Source organism: Castor canadensis, chromosome 12, assembly GCF_047511655.1.
Source record: "Castor canadensis chromosome 12, mCasCan1.hap1v2, whole genome shotgun sequence".
Classification (NCBI taxonomy): Eukaryota; Metazoa; Chordata; class Mammalia; order Rodentia; family Castoridae; genus Castor; species Castor canadensis.
In genome coordinates, this window is record NC_133397.1 from 21842221 (window position 1) to 21869603 (window position 27383).

The 27383-nt window shown below is 37.1% G+C and overlaps 1 protein-coding gene across 2 annotated transcripts in view; it reads right to left on the reverse strand.

Annotated features, from left to right (window-relative positions):
* Window positions 1-27383, reverse strand: part of Asxl2 (ASXL transcriptional regulator 2) — a 134573-nt gene that overhangs the window by 44016 nt on the left and 63174 nt on the right. For both annotated transcript variants that reach the window (XM_074049313.1, XM_074049312.1), the window contains exons 3-4: window positions 14758-14866; window positions 8616-8766 (exon numbers count right to left, since the gene is read on the reverse strand). In XM_074049313.1, the coding sequence (XP_073905414.1) occupies window positions 8616-8766; window positions 14758-14866 (260 nt within the window). The remainder of the gene's footprint in view (window positions 1-8615; window positions 8767-14757; window positions 14867-27383) is intronic.

Below are 27383 nucleotides of genomic sequence, written 5' to 3' on the forward strand. Positions count from 1 at the left end.
TGTTCCTTCCTTTCATGTCCAGGTCTTCACATGACTATCTTTTAACACCAGTCTTTATGAGGTAAGGGCCAATTTTTTGTTGTTGTTGTTGAGGTATTGGAGACTTCTGAGTGCTTGGCCTTGTGAATGCTAGGCAAGAGCTCTAACACTGAGCTACATCTCTAGCCCCAATTTTTTTTTTGTGGTATTGGGGTTTGAATTCAGAGCCTTGCAAATCCTAGGCAAGTGCTCTAAAACTTGAACCACACCCGTAACCTGTCTTTATCCTAACTCATTAACTCTATAATGATTCTGTTTCCAAATAAAGTCATATTCTGAGGTTCTAGGGGTTAGAACTTCAACAGTCTTTTTAGGGGAACAATTTGAACCCTAACACTCACTTTTCTTTTACTCAGTCTACTTTCCAGAGCCACACAAATGGTATACTCTTAGCGCTGAGCATACGCTATGATAGTGCTACCTGGACAATTAATAGGTTTTCCCAGGTCAAGAATTGTAGTGTACTCTGATTCTAACTCATTTGTCCTCTATTCATATGAACTATGACTAGTAGTCTATGTATTTTATCATTCTTATGCTAAGCTTTAATTAAAAGTAAAATATTCCTATGAAGAATTGCTCAGTTGGCTTTAACTTTTTTTTGGCTATGTAATTGGGGCTGGCCTGGAACTTGTGAAACTCTTGCCTTAGCCTCTTGATTCCTGGGATTATAGGTATATGCCACCATGCCTGGCTCTCCCCAAAAATTTTTTTAGATGATACAGGAGCTTGAACTCAGGGCCTTGCACTTGCTATGCAGGCACTCTACCATTTCATGTCCCCAGCCCTTTTTTGCATTTAGCTATCTTTCAAACAGGGTATTACCTATTTGGATAAGGGATAGGAACTTCAATCCTCCTATTTATGAATTCAGTGTAGGTGGGATGACAGGCACATGTCACCACACCCAATTTTTTATTGGTTGAGATGGAGGTCTTACTAATTTTTTGCATGGGCAATCCTCCCAATCTCTACTTCCCAAAGAGCTAGTACTATAGATTGAGCCATCTGGCCCAGTCATACTGCTCATTTTTATAACCGAATTGGTTTTTGCTATTGAGTTAAGTTCCTAACAAATTCTGGATATGGAGCAGTTTGTCAGATAGGTAGTTTATGAATATTTTCTCCCTTTCTATAGGTTTTATGTCTTCGCTGTGAGGATTATTTCCTTTGTAGGACAGAGGCATTTTTAGTTTGATATAATCCCATTTGTCTATTTCTGCTTTGGAATCTTGTCCAAAACATCTTTGCCCATTGCATGTCCTCAAGCATTTCCTGTATGTTTTCTTCTAGTACTCTGATAGTTTCAGGTGTTATACTGAAGTCTTTAATCCATGTTGAGCTGATTCTTATAATTTGTGAGAGATGGGGCAGAGGTTACTTTTGAAGAAGGATGAGCACTGATGGTAAAGTATCATTATTTACTTTTCTGCCCAATTAAAAAAAAAAAGACAATTTTAAATTTTTCTTCCTTCAATAATCAAAGTTGCTGGGTCTAGTGGTACATGCCAAAAGTCTTAGCTATTTGGGAAGCTAAAACAGGAAGATCGCTGGAGCGCAAGAGTTCAAGACCAACCTGGGCAACAAGGCAAGAGCCCAGATTTAAAAAAAAATAGTTGGTACCACTCCCCTTTTATTTTTCTTTTTGAGACAGGGTCTCGCTATGTAGCTCAGGCAGGTCTCTAATTTGCAAGTCTCTTGCTCAGTCTTGCAAGTGTGTGCCATCATGTCTGGCGTCCTCCCCCACTATTTATTAAGGCAGAAAAGTCACCTAAATCATTGTTCTTCAAATGTGGCTCACAGACTGGTCTGTACCACATATATATAAAAGTGAGAACAAACATTTAGATACTTGCAGAGAAACTTGACATTGCTAGGTCATTTTTGCATTTTATAAAAATACTGGTTCACAATGGATTAGAGGGAAAAAACTGTTCCTTTATGATGAATAATTTCATACAAACCAGCTAATTGAAGAAGTGGGGATAGGGGAGGAGTGTATGGGAACATCCTAAGAACAGATCCAGACTTGTAAAATAGGGGGCCAAGGTTTCCTAGGAGCTATATTTAAAAATGAAAAATAAACTCAAGTCTGCATTTTAGCTATATCTAGGTCATGTTTATAATCTTTTCTTACTAAGTGGCATTACAGAAAAGGAATACCTTATACTTCTCTATTACCAGCTTTATTTCAAATGAAAAGAATTATCACCAATTAATGTCCTTCACTACGAAGGAAATATAGTATCTATAAATGACTTTCAACAGTAGCGTGAAAATGAATTATTTTAATCTACATACCAGTGCTTAAAAATGAACTGAACTAACTAAACTTGTAAGTAGGAAAGCAAAAGCACTCTTCTATCAATTCAGATACTTACCAGACAAGAAGAAATCAACAGAAAAAAAGTTGAATAATCTTGTTCCTCTTGATATGTAGCTACAAAAATTTCTGTCACCAATATTGTCATTCTCTGGTCTATCCCTTAACTTTCCTCTTTGTTTGGTGGTACTGGGGTTTGAACAAAGGCTTTTAAGCTTGCTAGGCAGGTGCTCTACCACTTAAGCCATTCTGCCAGCCCCATTCTTTAATATTCCTAAGAAGTTATTCTGTGTACACCAATGGCCAGATGCTGGTTGCGCACATCTGTAATCCTAACTACTTGAGACGCTGAGATCGGGAGGATCCAGGTTTGAAGCCACCCAGGGTAAAAAGTTCTCAAAACCCCATCTCCAAAATAACCAGAGCAAAATAGGACTGGAGATGTGGCTCAAGCCTTGAGTTCAAATCCCAGTCCCACCAAGAAGGGAAAAGACAAGATAAATAGTCTGATCTACTTTTCTTTCCTTCCACAGATCCTTTTGCCCAATCAAGTTCATGTTTGTATGGCTTCCTGACAATACTGTCCACATTCCTGTCATCTTGCCTATATATTTGTTTCCTTTGTGCAATGCATCCTTCCCTAGTGATTAATCTCCCAGGGCAGGGAAATAATCTAAGAACTTTCTATAGTTCATACGGTCGTTAGTAATCCAGGTAAAGTTAACTTAGAACTCCCTTTTCCAGTGCTTTCCTAATATGACAAATGTAAATACCTGTGACTTAAGTTATTTGCTAATTATCTGCTATCCTTCCACCTCACCTCTAGACATGGTGAGCAGAACTTTCAAGGGTGGGAACCTATACCTTATTCAAATGTGTTTCCCAAATATCTAGTAAATAATACCTACTGGAGAAAAAAAACGAGTGTATCAAGAAATTTAAACCAGGATATTACTTTGATTGTAAATAAACGAATTGTTTAAACAACACTTTTTCATATTATGACCTGACTGGTCCTCCAATGTGGATTGTGCTCAACAGATTTTTAAAAACTCTTATTTAAGAACATATTTTTTTACTTGATTAGAAACAAATATTTGTTTTCATATACATATAAATGTAACAAAAGATCAGCAGTTATTATTACCTAATTTAAAAAAAACAAAAAAACCCAGCTAGGAGTGTGGCTCAAGTGACAGAGTACCTGCCTGGCAAATACAAAGCCCTGAGGTTCGAACCCCAGTACCACAAAAAAAACAAAACAAAACCCAACCAAAAAACCAACAAAACAATAATTTTTGTAACTAAATTTTTATTTTAATTGACATAAAATTAAAAATTTAAGCTTAATATTGTTTTCAGAAAAAAATTTAAAACAAACTTTTGAAGTTTAAGGCTCATCAAAGTCATTTTACACGGTTTCTAAAGTGGTTTTGGGTTGCTGGAGTATAAATTCAGAAGGTACTGCTCTTTTCAGATACATGAAAACAAGGAGAGTTTTCCATGTCCAAAGATGATTGTAAAAGTGAACAATGTTAAAAGGATAAGGCCTATTAATACAGGTGCACTGAATTACGACTTTAGTACATAATCTCTAACTTAAATTTTACTTTCTCCTAAGGGCATTCAATGGGCCTCAGTGAAGTATTGGCGAGACTATCAGAAACACTGGAGCAGTAATAACAAAATACCAACCAAAAAACCAACAAAACAGGTAAAGAACTGATAACAACTTGAGTTCTGAAAATAGTTTTGTTCTACACTATGTGACTTCTCTTGAGGGTAAAGCTTTAATCCTAATAGTTTCTCTTTAGAGAAACTTCATAAGAGGAACTTCATTTCTAGAAGCAAGTGCTAAATCTCTTGCTCCCCCAAGTGCGGTCTACTGCAAACTGATTCTTGATTATATTCAGAGTCTCCTAAACAAAACAAGAAAGGCCATACTGGAACATCTTCATTGCTTCTGGTTACCCTCACTGTATGCGTCCTAACTATGTGGCCATATTTAATACAAGACAGAGCTTAAACCCTTAACTCAAGTCACTACCAACAACAGAAAGAGAACATCTCCCAAAGTTTTCCCACCTAAGTTAACTTTGGCCAAAGTTTTGCCTCGGGATACTTTTGAAGACATAATTTTCCCTATTCATTATATATAAATATCTAAATGATTTAGAGGATGGGCAGGTCTCGGGTATTTTAAATAACTCCATGCAAAATATGTATCAAATTCCTGATTTAAAGTAGTTCTGAACAAGTAGCTAAATTAATATTAGTGCATACTCCTGGAAATAGTGATTCCTTACAGTAAAAGAAGTATTTCCCATAACTGATTTTTTTATTAAGACAATTTAAAAGTAGATAAAAACCTAGCAAAGCTTTTCTTTATCAGAACATAAAAATCATACTCATGCAGCTGCTTCATGCTACAGTTATTTACAATTTATTTTGGGGAAAAGGCAGAGACTTAACTTAGCAACAGAAGTAGCTGACTTTAAGTAATCATTTTTCTGGAGTTACTCCACCTTACCTTGGCTTGGAATTCCATAAAGTTCTTCTCTGAACATTGTTTCCTGTCTGAAAACTAAAAACCAAACTACAAACTTTTGATTTCCTCTACTTCACACAGAAATCAATAAGCTACTTTTAATATTGAACTGAACTTCAAAGTTTTAGTCTCAGTTTCTATCTGGTTGAAAGGTACACATGTATCATGAGAGTTTCTAATCCATTTTCAACTAAAGGTATCAGTTTTGCTGTCAGGGCTCTTTATTTTTGCACATAAAAGGAAGTGGGTTTTGATACTATCTCAGTGTTCTTCCTGTCTTACAATGAATTTAAAATAAAGTGATGTCAGACTGAGAGTAAAAGCCCTCAGTAAGAAAAAGGAGTAAGCACAATTAGTTTGCTTTACCTTTACTGAGCACTACAACTGATTTAAAACTGCCTTGTTGCATGCTGCTACTATTACTGCTGACTACAAGTCTGTCACATTAATTTCCAGTGGACTACAAAAATAATAATATATAATATACCTAAAAAAGTTACAGCTAACTGTATCATATGAGTGACCATGTAGTAATTTTTATTACTGGTAGTTTGGCGTGAATCCATTTCCTGAGATACCAGAGCTGCTTAGGCAGAAACGAGTTTCCTATGACACCTTGTGCCCCTCCTACCCCACCTTCCAAACCATTCTCCTCTCAGCTTCGACTACTCACAACCAGAAAAAAACTACACAACATCTCATCTTACTGTCATTCGAGGACAAATAACCAACATTGTGATGAATAAATGAATCAAAGGCAGCTCAAAACAATTTTTGATTTGCTATTACCTTGCTGTTAATGTCTATTATTATGCAGAGTGCAAAGCCAGCCTATGCTACTCAAATGTATCTACTAAGCTATGACAATGGGGTTCTATGGTTATTCTTAACTATTTCCATATCATAATGTATCTACCTCAAATTCTTAGAGATAGTCATTAATAACCATTAGTTCTAAGCAGAAAACTCTGGCAACTAAGCAGTGGCAAAAGTCACTACTCAAAATAGCTTCTGCAGCACATGTGGCACTTAAAAAGCAAAACTCTGGAAATTTATTTCCTCTGGAAAAAAATTTGGAGGCTACTTTAAAAGCTAAACATTGATCTACCATATGATCCAGCAATACCACTCTTGGGGATATACCCAAAAGAATGTGACACAGGTTACTCCAGAGGCACCTGCACACCCATGTTTATTGCGGCACTATTCACAATAGGCAAGTTATGGAAACAGCCAAGATGCCCCACCACTGATGAATGGATTAAGAAAATGTGGTATCTATACACAATGGAATTTTATGCAGCCATGAAGAACAGAATGTTATCATTCACTGGTAAATGGATGGAATTGGTGAACATCATTCTGAGTGAGGTTAGCCTGGCCCAAAAGACCAAAATTCGTATGTTCTCCCTCATATGTGGACATTAGATCAAGGGCAAACACAACAACGTGACTGGACTTTGATCACATGATAAAGCAAGAGCACACAAGGGAGGTATGAGGATAGGTAAGACACCTAAAAAACTAGCTAGCATTTGTTGCCCTCAATGCAGAGAAACTAAAGCAGATACTTTAAAGCAACTGAGGCCAATAGGAGAAGGGGACCAAGAACTAGAGAAAAGGTTAGATCAAGAAGAATTAACCTAGAAGGTAACACACATGCACAGGAAATCAATGTGAGTCAACTCCCTGTACAGCTATCCTTATCTCAACTAGTAAAAACCCTTGGTCCTTCCTATTATTGCTTATACTCTCTCTTCAACAAAATTAGAGATAAGGGCAAAATAGTTTCTGCCGGGTAGCAAAGGGGTGTGGGGCGGGGGTAAAGCAGGGGGTAGGGGAAGGGGGGAGAAATGACCCAAACATTGTATGCACATATAAATAAAAAAAAAAGGGAGGGGAGAAATGACCCAAGCCTTGTATGCACATATGAATAATAAAATAATAAATAAATAAATGGTACAAAAAAGAGAAAAAAAAAAAGGGGGGGGGAATGGGGCTGGTGGAGTAGCTCAAGTGGTAGAGTACCCACCTGGCAAGTGTAAACCCTTAAGTTCAAACCCCAGTACTGCAAACAATTAAAAAATAAAAAGCTGACAAAAGACAATGTTTTTAAAAAATTAACTCAGAATGGATGACAGACTTAAATACAAAGTAAAAATTATAAAAGTCCTAGAAGATAACATAAGAGAAAATGAAGATGGTCCTAGGTTTGGTGATGACTTTTTACATACAACACCAAAGACACAATCCACACAAAAGAAAGAAGTCATAACCAGGACTGAATTAAAATTAAAAACTTCTGCTCTATGCCAAAGCCAGGTATGGTAGCACACACATGTAATTCTAGCACACAGGAGGCTAAGGCAGGAGGATTACCAGTTTAGGGCCAGCCTGGGCTATACAGTGAGACCCAATCTCAAGGTCAAAAAGCCAGAAAACAGAAGGGAGGGAGAGGAAGAGAAAAGAAACAGCCAAGAGACAAAAAAGCCATAGGTTTGGAGAAAATATGTGCAAAAGACATATCTAATAAAAATATCTATCAAAAATAGACCAAAAGACCTGAACAGAAATCTCACCAAAGAACATACACACATGGCAAATAAAGCACACAAAGATGTTCCACATTACATGTAATCAGGGATATTCAAATTAAATGAGACATCAGAAGGGCCAAAACCCAGAACAATGACAAAATAAGGTGCTGAGGATGTAAAGAAACAGCAACTTTCTATCTCTGGTAGTGGGAATGCAAAATGGTACAGCTACTTCTTATATAGTTTGGCAGTTTCTTATAAAACTTAACATACTCTTACCATATGATCCAGCAATCACACTCCATTGTATTTATCCAAAAGAAGTGAAAAACTTATGCCTATGCATAAACTGCACACAGAAGTTTACATGCAGCTTTATTCAAAATTACCAAAACACAGAAACAACCAACATCCTTCCATAGGAGAATGAATAAAATAGAATACTATTTAGTGCTAAAAAGAAACGAGCTATCAACCCATGGAAAGACACAGAAGAACCTCAAACACACATTACTAAATGAAAGATGCCAATGTGGAAAGCTTCTACCTATGAAACATTCTCGAAAAGGCAAAACTATGAAGACAGTAAAAAGATGAGTGGTTACCAGGCATCGGAGAGGAGTTTGAATAGATGGAGCACACAGGACTTTTTTGGGCAGTGAAACTACTCTATACGATAGTCTAATGGTAAATATATGTCTTTATACGTTAAATATTTGTCCAAAGCCTTAGCATGCACACCACCAAGAGTGAATTCCAGTGTAAACTATGACACTGCGTGGTAACGATGTGCCAATGCAAGTTCATGAACTGTATCAAATGAACTACTCTAGTGAGGGATCTTGAAAGTGGACAAGTCTATGCATATTTCAGTGAGTACATGAAACACATCGGGGACCTGTAATCTCCCTAAAAAAAAAGAAAACATTTTTTTAAAAGAAATTCCTTGGTCATAGTAGCCAAAATAGGTCCACGAAGCTAGTGGTTTTGTTGTGCTGGACAGTATGGAAACAAACATTACCATCACTGCAGGAAACTACTAGAGAACACTGACCTAGAGGGCAAGGACAGAGACTGATGGGCCTGGGGTCTGGGAAACGAGGAACCACCAACAAAAGCATTTACTCTACAGCATTCAGCACCTTATCCAAGGACCCCGGGGTTTTACCTTTCCTTTTCCACCTGCTCTTCTTTCCCTCTTTGTTGCTGCCGCCATCACTGCTGCTGCTGCTGTTCTCAGAACTCTGAGAATCTGACTGACCATCACTGCTTTCTTCTGAACCTTCTGATAGCTCTTTCACCCCATCTGGTACATCTTTCTGAAAATGTAGGCATCCCAGTTAGGATTAATTATTAACATTTCAGCAAACAGGAATTGAATTTCTAATATGCAATGTTGTGACTTAACTGCACTAATTTTTAGTAATATAATACATGGGCAAAAACAGAATTTTTTTTTTCAATTTCTTGTCATCCTTTTCTTTGGGTCAAATAAGTGAATGTCTCCATCTCCATGCAAAGATAAAAATTATACACACGATTCATATGCAGGCACAATACACAGGCTTAAATTAGACAAAAGTTGTATAAGTACAGGGAAATGGTGAAATGTTCAGGATAAAAAAATTATGTAATAATAATTTTATTAAGCATGTGTACATTCGAGTGTGAGTATGTATGCCCTATGCATTCTGGATTTAATTAAGAGAAATACAGTCTGGATAGCAAGGGATAATACATTATTTCAATCTATTTGGTTCCTGAATATTGAATAGTAAAGAGCAAGGAATCATTCAATCAAAGTAAGAAAGGGATCCATGGAGCGAGCTTTCTCTTGCTCCCTTGTTCTCCCTCAACTAACTGGGTTAACTGGGGGTGACAGGAGATGCAGAAAGGACAAACAAAAAGAAGACAGACATGCAGAAAGTTGGGGCCAGGTGTGTTGGGCCCTCTGATGGAGAAGCCCTCGGATGGAGAAGCACAACAGCCTTGTTGTTTCTTTTCTTCTCTACTCTTTAAGGCCTTACTTCTAAAATCTTTCTTTAAAACCTTGCTTCTAAAGTCTACTTTTCTGTTTTTTAAAGTCTCTTTCCTTAGACTCACACTGTCCCATGTTTTCTCTTTAGCTTTCTTAAAGTCTTGGTGCTCAGACTTGCACTGTCCCATGTTCCCTTTAATCTCTAGCATAACTCTGCAGCAGCAGCAGTCAACTGCGTAGTTCAGCAAGTAGCCTACCAATGAAAAAACCCCTCAACCTTCTTCAGCAAGTCTTTTATATCCAGGAGGTGGAGCAACAGTTCTTGGGGGGAGGGCATGACACTGTAACAAGAGAAACCTGCATTCCTACTTCTCTAAATGCAAACAACTTAGAAAAAGCAGCTGTGCTGGATTCTGCTTCTTGCTCTCTTCTGCAGCTGGGGCCATGCCAAACACAGCCTGCAGATTATTGAGCACAACTGTGCCTATGACAAATTCTCATAGGCTTCTCATAATCTGCTCCCCACAGATCCATTTTTACAACCTCTTTGGTTTAAGCAGTTAATAACATCATCTCATTATGTGAGAGATCTAAGAGGACAGCTGCAATATCAAGGACCAGGAAACAAGACTTTCTGGCTTTTATCTTTTCCTCCCATACCTCCATTTCCCTGTCTTTAAGGTGGAGAAAACAGTACCTACCTTGAAAGGTCAATCAGAAATTAAATGAGCTAATTAATATAAAAGGCTTAGAAAAGTGAATGGCCTAAGAAAGAGTTCAATAAACGTTGAGTTACTGTGTACTTATGCAGTATATAAAAACATACATGTACAAACAAATAGACCAATGAATGTTATTTCTAAATTATAAAACTATGGATTTTCCCACCATATTTTATTTTCTCACATATAATCAGATTAAAAAACTATGATACACAAAATGTGACTTGCCTATGTATAATTGATACCCATATGACATTTTATAGCCAAGATCATAAACACTGATCTAGAAAGAAGAGTTATTTTCCATTTAAGCTTCTCTCTAAACCATCTCTTACATTACACACTTTCTTAAAATACAGACCCCAAAATTTTCTATTCCTTCCTTCAAAATGCAGGACAGCTTTTATAATTAGTTGCGAGGCAGACATCTTGACCTGTAGGTTCAACAAGTATCTGAAATACAAATATAATTATCTTCTTTTTGTTAAAAAACAAAAACACTTGTGATCCCTACTGGGATCCCTTTGGCATCAACTGCTCATGCTGCAAATCTCAGAATATTTTCACCCTCCCCCCTTTTACCTCTCCAAATGCAATATATTGAACTTCTCTAAGGTCCTAGCCTCCATCTTGTTTACCACTCTCTTAGTTTAAGGCTGGAGTTTCTCCTCCAAACAACTACAACCACCTTTTTTTCTGCTTCACCCTAAAGTCTATCCTAGTTCAATTATTTTCTTAAACATAGATTTGGTCACATTCTTGTCCTGAAAAACCTCTGCCATCTATAACAGTAACAACCACACACACACACACACTTATCAACTGCTCAATCAGGATCAAAAGCCTCTGAAGTTTATAGCAACAACAACAAACAAACAAATACACACACACACAAGCCTCTAAAGTTTATAACAACAAACAAATACACACACACCCCAACTGCTGAATCAGGCTCTAAGGCTTCTGAAGTTTGACCACTACCTAATTTTTACCATGCCTCAACTCCTTACCACAGAATCTCACACAAAGACTATGGTTTAGCTACTCCAATTTTCTGTACTTTGAAATCCAGTTTGAATCTTATCTGTCCCTTTTTCTTGTGCTATTTTCATGTCCTGGAAGGCCCTTATCCCATTACTTATCTGCCAAAATCCAACTGAAATCTTACAAGTAAACAACAACAAAAATTTTCTAGATCCCTTTATTCAAAATTGGATCTTTATTTCACTTTGCTTTCATGGTACTTTAGAACACAACACATTTTAATTATTTCAATAACTAAAATAAAAGCTTCAAGAGACCAAAAACTAGTTTATCCTTCTTTATAGCATGTATGATTCTGACACAAACTGAATACTGTGAAATATGAGAAATAGTACTATTTGGTCTCTGAACCTGATTCCTGACAACTCTTGTAATTTCCTGAGTAGCAGAGGCACTAGGACAACCTTTTGTTCTGATATTTGGTCACTGACCCCAGTTCCTGACAGAAGAGTACCTACATTTCTTGCAATCTCTTGGGTGATTAGAAGCACCCTTTGTCCAAAAGAGATGACTCTGAGTGGGCTCCAAGACAGCCTCAGGATAGGGGCCAAGGAAGCCAACTATGTGATTCGATGGTTGGATCTTTCACCTCAATCTCCCAGGAGCCCACCAAGAGAGGGGCTGACGGATGAGTTGACACCAATGGCCAACAACAAAAATCAATCATACCTATATAATGAATCCTCCATTCAAAACCAAAAGGGCAGAGGTTTGGATGAGCTTCTAGAAAGTTGACTGTGTAGGTGACCAGAGGGTGGTATGCCAAGAGAGTATACAGCCTCCATGCTCCTTGGCCACATCTCACTCTGTTTATCTTTTCTATCTGGCTATTCATCTGTACACTTAGAAATATCCTTTACAGTAAGTGGGAAGTAATATCCTTTATAGTAAGTATGAAAAGAAAGTAAAACATTTCCCTTACTTCTATGAGCCATCTTAGCTATTAATCAAATCCAAGAAGATCATGAACCTTGATTTTAACCAGTTTGTCAGAGGTTGGGTCACAACCAAGGACTTGTAAACCAGAATCTAAGGTGAGGGGCAATCTTGTGGGAATGAGTCCTAAAACTGTGGGCTCTTTCACTAGCTACAGGTACACAGTATAAGAAATGAAAAACTGAGCTTAATTAGAGGGCACTCACTGGGTGTCTACTGGAGAATTGCTTGGTGTGTGAGAACAGAATAAACACTTTGTGTTTTCCTAACTCTAAAACAAAGTAGACATTTAATAAATGTTTTAAAAATTATGAAAGGTCTAGAACAGCTAATATCTCAAAAACAAACAAAAAAAAGCAGAATGTTCCAGGTGGGAATTAAGTTCTATAAAACCAGGAAGTTAACTACAGTAAACAAACAGGGTATAGGAAGTTTGTTTCTTTATCTAGGCAGCACTGGGGTTTGAACTCAGGGCTTCGCACATGCAAGGTGGGTGGCTCTACGGTTTGAGTCATGCCTCCAGCCTTTTTGCTTTACTTATTTTTCAAATGGGTTACACATTTCTGCCTAAGCCAGCCTAGCCCTGGATTCTCCTGTTTAAGTTTCCCATGTACCTGGGATGACAGGTGCCCAGTTTTTTAAATTGGTTTTGATGGGTTCTAACTTTTTGCCTAGGCTAGACTTGAACTGTGATTCTCCCTATTTCTACCTTCTGAGTAGCTAGAATTACAGGTATGAGCAACCACGGCTGGGAGTTAGATCTTTTTAATGTTGATGGGCTGCATACAACCACTTAGCATTGTGATGATTACAGCTCAGAGCTAAAAATGTAACAGGGTGCCCCATGTAGAAATGGACACAGTCACTGCCTGCCAAGAATTTATTCTCCATCTGGTGATAAACTTCCTTTAGGGAACAACCCCTTTTCTCAAATCACTTGGCTGCACAACTTTAATCTTAACCTTATACCAAAGGTGACAATGATGGCAAGACTGGCCAAGCAGAAGAATCTATACATTTGGCAACAGTTATCACTCAGGTATGGCCACATGCAAGCCAAACCAATTATATGGGAGGCTCCTACTTTAGCTCCTGAATTCTTCTCTCTCTAGACTTAGAAGTCTACAGAATGGAGACTGGGAATGAAGTCATGTATGATGAGGAGAAAAAGTAGAAAGAACAAGACCAGATGACATCACTTGAGCACCTGGATTAAGACTGGGTTTCCTTACAATTTTTAGTTACACTAGCTAATAAATTCTCTTACTCAAGGTCATGTGTGTGTTTATTGCGGCACTATTCACAATAGCCAAGTTATGGAAACAGCCAAGATGCCCCACCACTGATGAATGGATTAAGAAAATGTGGTATCTATACACAATGGAATTTTATGCAGCCATGAAGAAGAACAGAATGTTATCATTCGCTGGTAAATGGATGGAATTGGTGAACATCATTCTGAGTGAGGTTAGCCTGGCCCAAAAGACCAAAAATCGTATGTTCTCCCTCATATGTGGACATTAGATCAAGGGCAAATACAACAAGGGGATTGGACTTTGAGCACATGATAAAAGCGAGAGCACACAAGGGAGGTATGAGGATAGGTAAGACACCTAAAAAATTAGCTAGCATTTGTTGCCCTCAATGCAGAGAAACTAAAGCAGATACCTTAAAAGCAACTGAGGCCAATAGGAAAAGGAGACCAGGAACTAGAGAAAAGGTGAGATCAAAAAGAATTAACCTAAAAGGTAACACACACGCACAGGAAATTAATGTGAGTCAACTCCCTGTATAGCTATCCTATCTCAACTAGCAAAAACCTTTGTTCCTTCCTATTATGGCTTATACTCTCTCTACAACAAAATTAGAAATAAGGGCAAAATAGTTTCTGCTGGGTATTGAGGGGGTAGGGGGGGAGAGGGAGGGGGTGGAGTGGGTGGTAAGGGAGGGGGTGGGAGCAGGGGGGAGAAATGACCCAAGCCTTACATGCACATATGAATAATTAAAAAAAAAAAAAAATCAAGGTCATGTGTGTTGGTGTTTCTGTTTCTAAGCAAAAGGATATTTGTAAGTAAAGGTCTCTTCTCATTGTAGGACTAGACATTACCCAGCTTTTTATACTAAGGTGGGCTTGGGAGTTACATCAGATCTGGATTCATGCTCTGGTTCTACTACTGTCTGGCCAACACTTGTCACGAAAATTAAATTTTCTGAACTTTAGTTTTCTCCATTATTAAAAAAAGAAGAATAACCACAAATTTGAGTTTCAGTAGAGAACTCAGTGAGTAATGTAAAGCATAAAGGCAGTATGTTCCCTGGTAACACACAGTTACTATTCAAATTCTGTGAGGTTCTTTAAAAAGTCACTGGAAATCAATTTTATTCCATCCCTTCCAGATAAAATTATAACAAAGAATAAAGTTAAATCTCTGTCCTACCTATAGTGGTAGAATAGCAAATCAGGATGATAAAGCATATGCTTAGCAGACTTGAGACCCTAGGGTCAATACTCAGCACAAATCAAAAATTTTTGTTTAAAGCTGAAGATATTACCTCTTCTGAAAGTGAGTTCTTCTAGAAAAGAAGTCTGTGTATTATTTCTATGTTGACACCCAACAAAAAATATTTACCTTTAAAGTATACACGCCCATTCTACCTGGGACTTTATAGAAGATGCCTTCTTCACCTCGGGAGTTTGTGTGCAGCATTGCATTCAGACAAGCAAGAGGGGAGGTTCCACTGCAAAACAAAAAGATAAACAGATTAGTTCTGTTACTGAATATTCTGTTTAAATAATTTTTTAAAAAGGTCAGTAGTCCTTTGATTTAAACATGGTTCATTAACTATAAAAGGCCTATTGATCTACAAAGAGGGTGACATGGAAAACGGATGCAAAAAACCACACTCATATATCTACAGAAAAAGTAATTCCTTAACTCTCATCTAGTATCTAACTTTAAGACAAGAAAATACACAAGCAAAAAATGGGGAGGAGAAAGGGGAAATAGGAATATAATGGAGGTAGTGAACTTATTCCAAGTATACTACATACATGTATGGATTTATCAAAATGAGACCTCATCCTATTATTCATGTATGCTAATTCAAAAAATATATGCCTAGCATAAATCTATTTTACAAATGTTCTATTTTATTTAGCATAAGCTTTGCAAATATTAAAAACGGGGAATGGAGCGAATCCCTGAGTTCAAACCCAAGTACTGCCCAAAGAAAAAGGAAAAGGAAAATGGGAAAAACGACACAGACTTATAATATTGCCATGGTTTCTTGTACTCAAAATCATCATCAGATCATCTTTAAAAAGATAGTAAGTCAGCTTTTGAATATTTACTTTGCATGTGGCAACTTGGATAAATGTGTATTTAAATTAATTCCATTTTCTAGAATTTTAGATATATAATAATTTGTTATGTCCTCACAAAAAAATTATTAATTTCCAGGCAGGGCATGGTGGCATATCCCTATAAACGCAGCACTCAGAAGCTGAGGCAAGAAGATAGTATTTTAGAGGCCAGTCTGGGCTACCAGTGAGACCTTGCCTTAAAACAAACAAAATTTTAAAGAAATAATTTCCAACAGCAATCAGATTTTCACTTTCCTATGTTTTCATACTTGTTTGTTTAAAAAAAAATAAAACAAAAACCTGCAATAAAAATTCTTGGTTTGCCCTGCATTAAGGAAAAGGCACTGATGTTTTACCTTTGAGCCTAATGTTGGTTCACACACTGAGAAAAGAGAGCTGCACACTTGATGTATTTGTTTTATTTTAAACTATATGGAATCGCATGTATTAGGCAGTATATTATAAAATATCAAACTGGAGACTGTCATAAAAAGAGTAAGATGATTTTTGTCTCAGATGACTAACCCTTTAGTTTTCATGCAATAGGAATTATAAAAAGATAAAGAAATTAGAAGAAATTAAAACAAGAGCTTCAAATAAGGACAATTAAAAACACAAAAAACAAAGCCAGTAGAACTATACAGTTAAAAATCAGTTATTAACATCAGGATAGAACTACTGTATTTAAAGACAGTGGCATAATACTGAAAGGCAATGTGTTCACGTATCTAAGGAAATTGGTGAAAACATCACTGGATAAGATATTAGGATATTTCACACAAGAAAAAATACAATATAAGCAGCAAGGACAAACACAGAAAGTCCAAATGCAAAAAATATATATATATGAATTAGTGGTCTAGTCTCTGATTGTTAATTTCTTACAACACCTAAGGGATAGGAAGCTTAATTGCACATTCTCATCTCCTCTCCCTCCCTCTGCTGGTGCTACTCAGTAACCAAAAATAAGCTTATCAAAGATAGAGGATGCGAGCAACATAGACGGGACTGGAAGATGTGCAGTTAAGTAAAGTGAAACGTCAGACGCAGAAAGACAAATTCCCCATGTTTTCTTTCACATGAGGATGTGTTTTGAAAAGTCACTAGAATGCATATTAGTGGTCACTAGAGGCTGGGATAGGCAGGCAGGAAGTAGGAGGTTAGACGAAATGTACCCAAACACAGTTATAGAGAACTAGTAAGTTCTAGGCTTCCACTGAAAAGTGGAAAGACTCTTCAGAATAACCTATTCAGAACCTCTTCAGAATAACCTAGGTACAGAATAACCAATTATATGTTTTATGAATAACTAGAACAGAGGAACTCAAGGGCTCCAAACATAAAGTAATGATAAAAAGATGGAAATATTGCTGGATCTGATCAGTACATACATGCATGTACTGAAATGCTACAGTGTACCCTATAAATATGTACAATTATTACATGTTAATCAAAAATTCTTCAAATGTTTCAGGACATGGAAATATTAACTACCCTTGACTTGATCATCAAACATTGTATAAATGTCCTGAACAGCCAAACGGTCCCCATACATTTGTATGATTAAAGCAATTTTTTTTTTTTTGTGGTACTAGGGTTTGAACTCAGGGCCTACACCTTGAGCCACCTACCCTTTTTTTGTCATAGGTTTTTTTTTTTTAAGATCTCAGAACTATTTATCCAGGCTGGCTGCCAAACAGGATCCTCCTGATCTCTGCCTCCTGAGTAGCTAAGATTACAGGCATAAGCCACAGGCACCAGGCTAAAATAATTTTTTTTAAGATGGGATAGTGGCACATGCCTACAACCTCAGCTACTCCACAAGTAGACCCATGAGGATCACAGTAGAGGCCAGCACTCAGTTTGAAGCAAAGTTAGTGACGCCCTATCTCGAAAAATTTAAAAGGGGAGAGGAGGCTGGAGGTGTGGTCTCAATTGTTAGAGTACCTGAATTCAAATCACCAAGAAAGCGGGGCAGGGCTGGGGACATGACTCAAGTGGTAGAGCATGTGCCTAGCAAGCAAGAGGGCCCTGGGTTCATTCTCCAGTACCACACACACACATACACAAAACAATTTTTTAAATAAAATATGGGCTAGCAGAGTGGCTCAAGTGGTAAGAGTGTCTGCCTAGCAAGCGTTAGGCCAAGTTCAAACCCAATGCCACCACAGGAAAGCCTAGTAATAAAATAAAATAGAAAGGCTTACTGGCATATACCCATAACCCCAGCTATTCAGGAGGATGAGGCAAGAGATCACTTAAACTCAGCAGTATGAGGCCAGTATGGGCAAGACAGCAGGACCTCAAATTTTTTAAATGACATAAAATATGTCCACGTGAGCCAGGTACTGGTGGCTCATGCCTGTAATCCTAGCTACTCAGGAGGCTGAGATCAGGGTAATCAAAGTTTGAGGTTAGACCAGGCAAAAAGTTTGGGAGACCTCATTCCAATAATAGCTGAGGAAGAGGGAGGAGTAATGAACCTATCTCCAAAATAACTGGAGCAAAAAAGGCTTGGAAGGGTGGTTCAAGTGGTATAGGACCTCCCTTACAAGCACAAAGCTCTAAGTTCAAACCCCAGTAATGCCCAAAAAAAATTAGCAAAACCTCATTTTATCAAAATAATCCAGATGTGGTGTCATGTACCTATGGTCCCAGCTAGATGGGAGGTATAGGCCCAGGTGAAAACACAAGACCTATCTGAAAAAAATAAAGCAGAAAGGGCTGGAGGGTGTGCCTCAATGGCAGAGCGCCTGCCTAATAAGCATGAGGATCTGAGTTTAGACCTCATTTACTCCAAAATAAATAAATAAATAAATAAATAAATAAATAAATAAATAAATAAACAAACGATTATAAAATAAATAAGAAATAGATAAATGAACGAGTCTACGCAATATCTTAGGTATCCGCAAGGGTAACAACTGTCTGTTGGTTTGGGCAGAATCATATGAACACTGTCTTCTTATTTTTCTTTTCTTTTTGGTGAGACTAGGGTTTGAACTCAGGACTTCATGCTTGTAAAGCATGTGCTCTATACCTGAGCCACACCTCCAATCCACTTTGCTCTGTTTATTTTGGAGATGGGATCTCACAAACTACTTGCCCAGGCTGGTCTTGAACTGTGGTCCTCCGGATCCCATCCTCAATAGGTGTGAGCCACAGTGCCCAGCTCCACCACCTTTTACACTGAGAAAGTTCTAACTTGTCAAAACTGGAGGGAAGACTGCACCCCAAAAAATGGATGGAGGACAACAGAGGAGACATATTGCAAAAGTAATAAAAGCCAAAAGACAAGTGAAATACATTAAAAGAAAATATTACAACCTAGAAGATAAACCTCTCTACAAGAGAAAAACTCAAAACCACAAAAGGCAGAAACATTTTGACTATACAAAAATAAAGATTTCTATACAGGATTAAAATTACAACCTACAAAACGAAAGGATATATACAAAGCTGGAATAATTAACTGCAAAAGATTTACAGACCTAAGAAAAGCTTCGTTTAGGAAAACACAAACAATCCATTTGAAAACATGGGTAAACAAAGAACATGGCTTAGATGGTACAGTGCCTGCACAGCAAGTATAAGGTCCTAAGCCCAAACTACAGTATTGCCAAAAAAGAAAACATGGAACAAGGATGATCAATAATGCACATGAAAAGAAGGTCAAATTTAACAGTGGTCAATGGAAAGGGAGTTAAATCAAGATACCATTGGTTAGACTGGGAGAAATAAAATGGATTCAAGGCTTACTACTTAACCAGTCTTGTACCCATATCATTTTCCTGGGTTTTATACTATGCTACAGTTATGGAAGATATTATGGCCGGAGAAAAGTGAATGAAGTAGATCTGGAATCTTATGTAGTATTTTTGCAGTTTTCTGTGAAATATTTGGGACCACTGTTACAACGACCACACTGAATCTATTTTACAAAACAATAAGGTCATAAGCACCTAAACACACATGCCCAAGAACTTACTCCACCATTGTTACAAGCATCAAAGCACTGAAAATGACCTCAGTCCACATGTTAATAAAATTATCAACAGCTGATGAGCATAACAGCTATATTAATGGCTGAAGAGTGCTAGCTTCCATTCCAGGAGGCACTTTATTTAGCCTTCACAATAATCCTACAAGGCAAGCAAAATTATTGAAGCATTTTTACAAATGAAAAAACTAATGTATGGAGGTATTAAATAAACAGTTCAAGATCACCTAGTAAGCAAATGGTGAAGCCATGACTCCAGTGAGAAGAAGGTAGAAACACAACAGGAAAAGAGAAGGCTTAAAAAGAGAACATATTGGGGGATAGGGGAGTAAGAGACACACATTCAGTAACCTACCTGGTAAGTTTACCCTAATTAATGGTATTCAGTGTTAAGTTTCTATTCTACTTAAGGCAATAAAACTAGGGTCTGTGGACTGGAAGAAGAAAACTTGCTTACCTCTGATCTGATAGAGAAGAGAGACTAGGAAGCAAATAGCCACAATATGCTGGGATCATGCTGTCAATACAGATATAAGTCCATGATCCTTCATCCAAAAACACTGGGGCCAAATGTTGCACGCATACAATTTTTTTTTTTTTTGGCTTTTAGAAAGCTAACACAATATACCATAAATTATATAACACTGCCCAAGAATATTAGGAGTAGCATCCTATACTGAAAAATAATTAAAACGTATGAATATTCAAACTAAGTAGGATAAACAAAAAAGTATGTATATTCTTATGTCAGTTTAAGAGAAGTGTTAGCAGATATGCTAGAGACCACCTGTAATCCCAGCACTTAGAAGGCTGAGGCAGGAGGGTTGTGCCTTTTTTTTTTTTTTTTTTTTTGGTAGTGAGGTGTGAATTCAGGGCCTACACCTTGAGCCACTCCACCAGCCCTTTTTTCCTGTGATGGGTTTTCTGTGATGGTTGTCTCATGAACTATGACAGGGGTGGCTTAGAACTGTGATCCCCTGAATTGCTAGGATTACATACATGAGCCACAAGCACCCGGCTCTGGGTTGTGCATTTGAGGTTGACCTGGGCTAGAAACCCTCTGAAGAGTGAAAAGTGAGACAATGGACTGGGGGCAGTGGGGGGGGAGGAAGAGGGAGAAGGGGGCAAAGTGTTGTAAAATGACTTTTGGTGCTATGTATATGAAGAAACGTCATTTTTGAAGCATTCAGGATATTAGAATTATGGATGAGAGACTACAAACCTGCACATATAAAGTGTTTTAAGTCAGAGAGGAAAAAGAAAATTAGTCTAGGGCTTAGTACTGAGAACAACAACAAAAAAATATTAACAGCAAAGTCCTTAAAGTTAAACCTATAAAATGAAAGTAAACGGCACACCCAGCCAGTGAAAAAACGTAGCAAAGGCAGTAACTCTACAGACACTGTCATAATATTTTCCTTCTAAATCTGGGCATAATTTTCCTTTGAAGGAAATAGTTTTGGAAAACTCACAGACATAAAACACTGTACCATTTAAAACGAAATTCAGATTTGATCTCAGGAAAATACAAAAAAAATTTTAAAAATAAAAACATAAACAAGAATCCTGGTAATTTACTTACTGAATAAAGAAGCGATACAGAGGAGTAAACAGGCTATAATGCCCATGATGGCAGAAATGTATCTCCAAAGGATGTAGCTATAGAATTCTGTAATTAAATAAAAGCAACTGAATGACTTGAAGCAATAAGCACCATCTATGTGGGCAAGAAAATGATAGCAAAGAGAAGATCAATACTAATATAAAGACAGATAAATCAGCTGGAACAAGAACCACCTCAGAAGATTATAAAATTACCATGAGAAAAGTCAGCTTCTAATTTCTGGTGTCTGTGGTAAAGAAATAAGATGGGGCTCTTTTCAAGGAAGTAACAAATGTAATTCTGTAATTTTATGCTGAATTTACTTCATGTAAGGAAATATACAAGTAAGTTTTATACACAAGGGACAAAGAATGGAAGTGACTTAGTGTACTACAAATGACCTTTTTCAGTTGTTTTTGCAGTAAAAGTGGTTCCTTAGTAGTAGCTAATAAGGATGAGTTGTAAGGTCTATGATAGTACTATTTATGAAAGAGATTTAGGGATTGGTACCAATATGAATTCATATCTAAGTATGACAGTGGGCAATTTAAACACTTTTAATCTTACTCACCTATAAAATGGAAATTCTATCACTCACCTTTTACAATGATTGCACAGATTATAGACAATAAAATAAATTCTATGTCATAGAGTCAAGACTCAGTTAACTATGTGCTTACTTTAACTTGCTCCCCCAGTGCCACAGTCTGGTGGTATTCCAGAATTCCTTATCTCAAGGGATTATCTCTATTCTGCACTCTAAAGCCACAGTAACCTTTAAAAAAAAAAGAAAAGAAAAGAAAACAAGTGGCTTACGCCTATAATCCTAGCTACTCAGGAGGCAGAGCTCAGGAGGATCGTGGTTCAAAGCTAGCCTGGGCAAAAACTTCGTAAGACCCTATGTCGAAAAGCCTTTCACAAAAATAGGACTGGTAGAGTGGCTCAAGGTGAAGGCCCTGAGTTCAGGCCTCAGTACTGCAAAAAGAAAAAAGCTGGGCACAGTGGCTAACACCTGTAATCCTAGCTACTCAGTCAAGAAGACTGAGGTTCAAGGCCAGCCCAGGCAAAAAGTTAGTGAGACCCCCACCTTGACTAAGTTGGATGTGGTGGTACATGCTTGTCATCCAAGTGGGAAGATTTGTGGTCTAGGCCAGTCCTGTTATAAATTCGAGATCCTATATGAAAAATGACTAAAGCAAAAATGGCAAGGGGTGTGAATTAAGTATTAGAGTGACTGCTTAGCAAGCCCAAGAAGCCCTGAGTTTAACCCCCAGTTCTGCCAGGAGCGGGGGATGGAACCTCAACCATTCTACACCCCTTGTCTGCTCCAGTCTCTTTCCATTCTGTAACTTAGAATGCTTGTGACTTACTGGCCTAATGATTCTGCTTTTAATGATAACCCTTCAGATTACAGACTTAGTATCTCTTGCCTAACGAGCCAGTTATGTTCTATAGAATCCCTCTATACATCTTTGAAACACATACCATTTGTAACTACATACACGGTAAGGAAAATATCTTAGTTTAACATCTGACCCTACAATAGGCTAGCCAGACATGTGTGACTTTTATTTAAAGTCTCTAGGAAGTAGATTTTTCTCTCCTATTTGAACCCAAAAACATCCAGCAGTCATCTTGAAATCATAATGGATGAGCCTATGGAAATGGCAGTTGAAACTACTACAGCACCTGAACCAAGTTTTGCCTGTTTTTTTTACTTATATTAAATGATGAATTCCCTCGAATGTTTAATAAGTAAGTTTACATTGTGTTTTCTGTCATTTACAATTGCAAGTAACTGGTACAAAGCACTTAAGTAAAAGCATAAAGAGGTATGGGAAAGAAACAGAGCATGGTGTAAAAGAACATCCAGAGGTAAACAAATCTTTATAAGTTAGTAATGTATATTACATATAATGTGATAAAAATAAAGGTGCTCCCAAAACTATGTCTACTAACAAGGTACTCAAATATTTTTCTTAATTTTCTCTAAACATCTTGAGCGTTAAGGCTTAAGAAAGAATCAAACTAGGATCTAGGTATGAAAAGCGAAAATGGCAGCTTCAATTACTATTTTGATTCACCATTCACTCCATCATGTGACCTCGTAGCTAGCACATTAAAGTAAGTGAAACATGTTTCCTTGCCACAGGATGCTGGGCCTGGCCACCATACTCGATTTGGTTAAAGAAATGGTAACAGAATTAAAGATTAAAACATGCTGCACTATTTGGCTTGCCCCTGTGATCGCCACTGCTGTGACAGCATGGCCACTGAATCCAGGAGAAAAAGACAACAATCCAGATCACTTAACCTAGGCTAATATACAGACATGAACAGGAGAAAAAAAGTATTATAAGACACTGAAATTTTCAGATCATTGTGAGGAAAAACTGACAAAGTTGGCCCTAGAAACATCTTACCAATGCTCAATGCCAAAAGACAGTAGTTGAAGTTCTTAAAAGAAATGTGAATAAAAAAAATCTAAATCTAGTCTAAATGTCATATGAAGAGGCAATAGAAAACACTTTTGAGATCAAGAATTGAGGGAAATCAATGTGAGTCAATGCCCTGTATAGCTATCCTTATCTCAACCAGCAAAACCCCTTGTTCCTTCCTATTATTGCTTATACTCTCTCTACAACAAAATTAGAGATAAGGGCAAAATAGTTTCTGCTGGGTATTGAGGGGGGGAGCGGGAGGGGGTGGAGTGGGTGGTAAGGGAGGGGGTGGGGGCAGGGGGGAGAAATGAACCAAGCCTTGTATGCACATATGAATAATAAAAGAAAAATGAAAAAAAAAAATAATAAAATAAAATAAAATAAAAATAAAAAATGACTAACAAAAAAAAAAAAAAAAAAAAAAAAGATCACCCATAATCATAAATATTCTACCAAAATAAACAGTTCACGAAGGAGAAAAGTCTTTTAAAAAAATCAATGTGCAGTTACAATAGAAATATAAATATTTTCTATTTTTTTCAACTTACACTTTGAAAGGACAACATACCTTCAGAATGCTCTTTTCCCTCAACTTCAGAGATCATTTAGGAATATTCTCCCAAAGTGAAGAAACTGAAGTCTAGCACTTTTCTTAGTTTCTTCAACTAAATGCAATATACAATACTTCCTTCTAGTTATAAAGTTTCATAATATTTTCAGTGAACCTTTGCATTACTGATTTGAAATTTTTTATTAGGCAACATTTTTTCAAAAGTACCAAAGTAAATAGTTGAAAAATATATTAATAAACTATTAGAACAAGGACATTTCTGAAAGAGTAAGGCTGATTTTCAAAATCACTTCTTTTGTCAGAAGGGATGCTATTAAATACAAAAGCAAACTAAAACTAGAGTTAAAAGCAGGTCAGAGGTGAAACTACATGCAGAGTGAAGTCAGACTTCCTGTTGAAGAGAAAAGACAAACAGCCATGTATTTGCTGACTAAGCACAAGAACATACACATTGAGTGGGGCATGGCTCGAGTGGTAGTGAGTCTGTACAAGGCCTTGAACTCAAAATCCATGCCACCAAAAATCCAAAGACCAAAACAAAAGTAAACAAAAACTCGGAGTTAGAGTTGCAGATGCCCACAAATAAAAAGAAAGGGATACTTCTCCATTCAAAAACCAAGAGACAAGCCAAAGATGAAGAGCTGAAATCCAGAGGTTTCACCATGAGTATATTCAGACTGGATCACCAAAATTTTCAATCATTGGAATTTTCATGGTAATAATCTTTAGAGAAAAATTAGCTTTTCATTTTTGAATATTAATATTGAAGCATTCTGACATTCTGGCAGTAGTAAAAGTTTGTTAACCAAAGTATGTTTCAGGGCTGGTGAAATGGCTCAAATGGTAGACAATCTGACTAGCAAGCCTGGCAAAGTATATTTCAACAGAACTAACAATGGCTTTGAAAATCCACAGTAAAATGGCTTGTATGTTAAAATTTACCTTTAAGCTATAATATATTTCATAATTAGCTCATTGTGCCTCACCTATGTTTAGACACCCATGCTAAAGCCGTCTCTAAATGCTGGTCTTAGAGGGATTAAAGTGCTACTTATCCTAAAGCAATAAATGATTATTAGTAAAAAAGATAACCACAGAATGAGATAAAAATCTTATGAATTCATGCTGGTATAAATAAATGAACAAATAATGAATGGTGAGAAGAGAATTCCTTGTAGAATTTCAACACAGAAATACAAAGAAAATGATGTCATCAGAAAATCACCATCTGTAGTAATGACCATAGTTTAAGTTTCAGGTAAGAATTACTAGTGGTTGTAACTAACTACTTCCTAGAACCAACACCCCTTGTATAATCCCCTGGAGCAGGGGCAGGACCTGTGGCTTCTTTTTAACCAAGAGAATGACAGCAGAGAGGGGATGTCACTTTAGTGACTGTTACATATGGCTGCAGTATTCTTGCTAGGTGCCTCTCCCTTGCTGGCCTTGAGGAAGCATGTGGCCATGCAGGGGGAGACCACATGGCAAAAAACAAACAAAAACAAAACAACTCAGAACAGCCTACAGCCAACAGCTAGGAACAAGGCCTTCAACACGATAATCCACAAGGATATGAATCTCCTGCTAACATGACAGCTTGGAAGTGAATTACTCCCCAAACAAGTAAGATAAGAACTCAGTCCTGGTCAATACCTTGATTGTAACATTGCAAAGGACTTACTAAAGTCACGGTCAGTCTCCTGACACACAAAAACTGAGATACTAAATATGCCTTGGAAGCTGCTAAGTTTGTGGTAATGCTGCTAAGAAACGATAGATAAAAATAAAAGTACTTTTAACAAATATTAGCAGTTAACCTATAATTAATAGTTAACATATAGCTAATAAGGATTAGATAACTGATAATAATGAGATGCTAAAATTGATAAGCAGAGGTACAGCAAGAAACAAGATATTAGAGAAACTACTTCTCAAATACACAATCTATAATAAAATCACAAGCAAAGAAAAATAAAAGGAAGATATTTCCATTATCTCAATAGTATTTTTCTAAGATACTTATTAATTTCAAAGGAGAAAAAAATGTACCTAACAGTGGAGAAGTCTGGTAGGTATTGCTTAAACTGAGTTGATCAAAGTTATCACCAAATTGTGGAAAATTGAAACCATGTGCATCCTGATGTGACAGTAGAAAGAACATATCAATTCAGTGATATTTTTGCCAAAAAATACACAACCTGAGTATAAGCATGAGATAATATTGGACACAGCCAAATTGAAGGCCGGTATACAAAACAGCTGGCCTACACTCCTTAAAACCATCAAGGTTATGAAAAACAGACTGAAGAATAACTCGAGATTAAGGAGCTAAAAATATAACTAAAATAAAATTAATACAAATATAACATGATTTTGGATTAGGACAATAATTAGGACAATTAGGACAATAATTAGGACAAATTATCAGATAATACTGTGTCAATGTTGATCTCTTATTATTTAGCCAATTTGATAGTTAACCCAGTGGCAAAGGACATAACTTGCCTTTGGAAAATATACTAAGAAACACAAATCAGAAAATAAATAAAGGTTAATAAAATTCTTTTTACTACTTTTGCAACTTTTCTAAAACTCTGTAATTAGTAAATAAAATCAAAAGTTGAAATGAAAAAGAAGCAATATATGCCAGGCACCAGTGGCTCACGCCTTGTAATCCTAGCTACTCAGGAGGCAGAGAGCAGGAGGATCGTGCTTTGAAGCCAGCCTGGATAAAGTTAGCAAGATCCTATCTCAAAAAAAACCATCACAAAAAAGGGCTGGTGGACTCCTCCCACCCCACAAGCCCACTCCTGGCAGCACCTGCTACCAGCCTGGCACAAAGTCAGACCTTTCCCTTCCACGAGCATCTCATCGCTGTCCAACAGCGGATGGAAAACAGGGCAGACAAAAGCCAGATCTACTTCTCCCCCTAGTTCTTCTAAAATTTGCTGTGCCAAATGTTTAGAACTTTGCAGATATAAAGCTACTAAAATTGCACTAATCAAGAACTTCTTCATGTAAACATTTGCTTTTTTAGCTATAGAAAACAGCAGAGATCTCTCAGGGCATCCAGCCTTGCTGAGCTCACCATCTTTTCTGAAGAATAGGTAGGAGTAAAATGTAAACAGATACTGGGTCCCCTTCACCCTAGTTGTCAAGTTCTACTGCATATAACCCAGCTCACTAATACAGGGAATTGTTGCACCCTAGTGACCTATGGGCCAAGAAACTTCCAGAAGCATTAAAATTTTAAAAAAAGGTTGAAGTATATCACTTC